This window comes from Cebus imitator, unplaced genomic scaffold (assembly GCF_001604975.1).
Source record: "Cebus imitator isolate Cc_AM_T3 unplaced genomic scaffold, Cebus_imitator-1.0 Scaffold73, whole genome shotgun sequence".
NCBI classification, from domain to species: domain Eukaryota; kingdom Metazoa; phylum Chordata; class Mammalia; order Primates; family Cebidae; genus Cebus; species Cebus imitator.
The window spans coordinates 5,141,501-5,145,857 of NW_016107388.1; the positions used below are offsets into that span (position 1 = coordinate 5,141,501).

Below are 4,357 nucleotides of genomic sequence, written 5' to 3' on the forward strand. Positions count from 1 at the left end.
CAGTGGCACGATCCCGGCTCACTGCAACCTCCGCCTCAAGCAATTCTCCTGCCTCAGCCTCCCGAGTGGCTGGGACTACAGGCACACGCCACCACGCCCGGCTAATTTTTTTGTATTTTTAGTAGAGATGGGGTTTCACTATGTTGGCCAGGATGGTCTCGCTCTATTGACTTCGTGATCCGCCCACCTCCGCCTCCCAAAGTGCTGGGATTACAGACGTGAACCACTGCGCCCGGCTATCTTTAACTTAAAAAAAAAAAAAAAAAATCACTTTTGGAAAGTCTTCCCTACTAGATTTCAAACAACCTGGGAATGAAATACTGTTTGCGTTCATCCATATGTATTCCTTTCTTTTTTTTGTTTTGGAGACGGAGTTTCGTTCTTGTTGCCCATTTTGCCCAGGCTGAAGTGCAATGGTGCGGTCTTGGCTCACTGCAACCTCCGCCTCCTGGGTTCAAGGGATTCTCCTGCCTCAGCCTCCGAGTAGCTGGGATTACAGGTGCCCACCACCATGCCTGACTAATTTTTGTACTTTTAGTAGAGATGGGGTTTCACCATATTGGCCAGGCTGGTCTCGAACTCCTGACCTCAGGTGATCCACCCACCTCGGCCTCCCAAAATGCTGGGATTACAGGCGTGAACCACCATGCCCAGCCGCCATATGTATTTCTAACAAGTTCAGCGTATTACTTATAAATAGTACTTGAAGGAATGAATACAACTTTTTCTTTATGTGGTTATTTTATACTTGATTTAAAGGAACTTAAAAAAGATGTAGTTAAACCCAAGACAGCTGCCTTCCAAAAATTCTCACCTTCATTATTTGTGATTACTAGTAAGACCTAGCAGAAAAAACTCTCCAGCAAGACAGTGAAATACCACACGATTACTAAAAGAAAGAAAAAGGAACAGTCTTTTCTATATTAAACTAACTTAAAATAGAAGAGCTAGTATTTTTCGAGTAATGTTTGGAGATACTCAATTTTACATTCTAAAAATACTACTTTTATAGTAGGAAGCAGTGTAAGTTTGAATCCTGGCTCTGTTGCTTGTTGCAAGAAGTTGGTCAAGCTACTGGACCTTGCTAAGCCTTACCTCGCTGTGACTGCAAATTTCAGTAACATCATCTACTGTACCTTTAGAATGGCTGTAACTCGAGTAAGGCTAATTTAATACAGGGCCTGGCCACCAGGCAATTAGTACCGTGCCAGTCTAAGTGGTCAACTGTGATTCACTCAATACAGATGCACACGATGAGAGTTCATACTTTGAGTCTTATTCAAAGATTAGGCATTAAAAATGCTATTAGCCAGGCATTTTGATAGGAGCACTATGAGTATTATTTTCGTACCCACGGCGTATAATTATACAAGTTCAAAAGCTGATAATTGACAGCTCACAATGCTTTACTCCGGGTTCTGCGTTGTCCTCAGAGAACGCACTGCCTGGACTAATAGGCAACGCCAAACACTGACTCAAAAAAGATCCTTTATCTGACGCAGTGTTTTTAGTGCGTACTCCTGTTTGGTGAATGAGATGGTTTTACATTCAGAATATTAAAAGGGACCCCGAGGACAAAGCAAGATATCGGAAAATAAGATCACGTCCCTCAAGAACTAAAAGAAAAGGACCCCAGAGACAAGCTTGCAGACTCACACTCCTCTGCCCGAGTCCCGCGCGTGCGCGCGCGGCTGCTGCGCGACAGGGGCGGGGCTACGACCGTAAAGCAGCTCGCGAGACCACGTGGCCTCCCAGCGGCTCGGGGCGCCCTTGAAAGTTCTTGGATCTGGGAGTTATGGCCGGTCCTTTGCAGGGCGGTAGGTCCCGGGCCCTGGACCTACTCCGGGACCTGCCGCGTGTGAGCCTGGCCAACTTAAAGCCGAATCCCGGCTCCAGGAAACCGGTAAATGGCTGGTGGCGTTGCGGGGGAAACGCTGGGGACCGGGGCAATGGAAGCAGCCCTTTTCCCTTTGTCATTAAGAAAACTGCCCTTTCTGGGAGAGTGTTGGGATGAACGTAAGGTTGCCTCGTGCCTGTTCTCCTTTACTGCCCAGAGGGCGATCGTTCCACGCGCACCCAGTTCTTAAGGTTTGTTTTATTTATTTAGTTTTGAGACGGGAGTCTCGTTCTGTCGCCCAGGCTGCAGTGCAAGGCTGCAGTGCAATGGCGCCATCTCGGCTCACTGCAGCCTCCGCCTCCGGGGTTCAAGTGTTTCTCCTTCCTCAGCCACCTGAATACCTGGGATTACAGGTGCACGCCACCACCCACGGCTAATTTTTGTATTTTTTAGTAGAGACGGGGCTTGTCCGTGTTCGTCAGGCTGGTCTCGAACTCCTGACCTCGTGATATGCCCGCCTCGCCCTTCCAAAGTGCTGGGATTACAGGCGTGAGACCCTGTTCCCGGCCAAGGTTTATTTTTAGAAATGTAAAGATACTACTTAGAGAAGCCGACTCTCTGAAACTACAAAGTCATTGTGTCCTGCAAAATTGGATTTAAAATGAAGTGCTTTCCCTGTGTATTTTTATGTTCATTGGAAAGATCTGAATTGCAGCTGGCTCTTCTGCAGTTCAGTAAATACAGCTAGAAAAGCTGTTGACAGCGTACTGTCGTTTCAGCAGTCAATTCGTTGCTTTGGTGAAATAATAGGAAGTAAATTAAGGAAAATTTTCTTCAACAAATTAGTTTCAAATACAATTACAGGGTTATGAAGAATATTTGCACATTTACAACTAATTGCAAAATAAAAAATTTCTGACTATCATTTAAAATGTTGTGGATATTTAATTCTAGGATTTTTTTCAGTTTTAGCCTATTATAAAAACCTTATCCCCATCCCAAACTTGACTTTTTCGTTTTGATGCACAGCTTGGACTTTGGTTACAAGAATTAGCTATGTCTTCAGAAGCAAAGATGCTAACAGAGCGTGTGGACATTTGAGCAACTAGGACATGCCTGTCACACAATAGTGGTTGGTTGGATGAATTAACAGCGTAACAAAAAGATAAACAGTGAAGAGATGAAATGCGGTTTTCAGAAATGCATCTGAAATTCACAAAATTCTCTTATTTCCTTGTAGGAGAGGCGACCAAGAGGTCGGAGAAGAGGTAGAAAATGTGGCAGAGGCCACAAAGGGGAAAGGCAAAGAGGAACCCGGCCTCGCCTGGGCTTTGAGGGAGGCCAGACTCCATTTTACATCCGAATCCCAAAATACGGTTTTAACGAAGGACATAGGTAAGGTTGCTTTGCTATTTAAAGTACAGGCCCCCAATTTCCATTAAGAAGCACCTAAAAAATAGTTTGGTAGAAATTTTGGTGGAAATTTTAAATTCACTTTGAAGCCAACTTTTGCTACTGTTCCTCTGAACCATTTTTTGGTCATGAAAATTTGCCTCAATTATTAAAAGGAAAAAAAGCCCAGACATTGCACTCAGACCTGCAAAATGGAGATTCTAATGCCTGCCCTCATGGTTGTTAAGAGAATTAGTAATAATAGACAGTCTATATAAAAATTTGGCCCACTGTCATCACCTAATAAATGGTAACTACCGTTATTATTACTTTGAGTTCCATAGTAAGTTAAATTTTCCACAGATTTATTTGTGTAAATAAATGAAGTAAATGCGTATAGAGGGAAATAATTTTTAGTGGAACAAAGGTGGTACAGCTATCATTTCATTAACCAAAACCAAGCAATATTACATGTTTGTGTTACACTCAAGAGGGTTTTATTTAGTTAAATAATTAAAATTGGAGGAAGACACAGGACAAAGCTTTGAGTTGATTTGGAGGAGTTATAGGAAGATGAGAGTTTTTCAGCTCATACATTCTTGTTTTACAGCTTCAGACGCCAGTATAAGCCTTTGAGTCTCAATAGACTGCAGTATCTTATTGATCTGGGTCGTGTTGATCCTACTCAACCTATTGACTTAACGCAGCTTGTCAATGGGAGAGGTGTGACCATCCAGCCACTTAAAAGAGATTATGGAGTCCAGCTGGTCGAGGAGGTAAGTCTGGATTAGATCTTTTGGTGTTATGTAGAAGGATTCCTGCACACCCCCCCCTCCCCGCCCCCAGCCCCAAGACAGAGTCCTGCTCTATCTCCAGGCTGGAGTACAATGGTGTAATCTTGGCTCACTGCAACCTCTGACTCCCTGGTTCAAGTGATTCTCCTGCCTCAGCCTCCTGAGTAGCTAGGATTACAGGCACACGTCACTATGCCCAGTTAGTTTTTGTATTTTGAGTAGAGACGGGGTTTTACCATGTTGGCCAGTGTGGTCTTGATCTCCTGTCCTCATGATCTGCCTGCCTTGGCCTCCCAAAGTGCTGGGATTACAGGCATGAGTGACCTTGCCGTTT

The 4,357-nt window shown here is 44.2% G+C and overlaps 1 protein-coding gene across 1 annotated transcript in view; it reads left to right on the forward strand.

Moving 5' to 3' along the window:
* Positions 1–1,712: 1,712 nt before the first annotated feature.
* MRPL15 (mitochondrial ribosomal protein L15) overlaps positions 1,713–4,357 on the forward strand; it is a 9,543-nt gene continuing 6,898 nt past the window's right edge. The window contains exons 1-3 of the mRNA XM_017531791.2: positions 1,713–1,903; positions 3,078–3,232; positions 3,840–4,005. Of these exons, the coding sequence (XP_017387280.1) occupies positions 1,796–1,903; positions 3,078–3,232; positions 3,840–4,005 (429 nt within the window). The 5' untranslated portion in view covers positions 1,713–1,795. The remainder of the gene's footprint in view (positions 1,904–3,077; positions 3,233–3,839; positions 4,006–4,357) is intronic.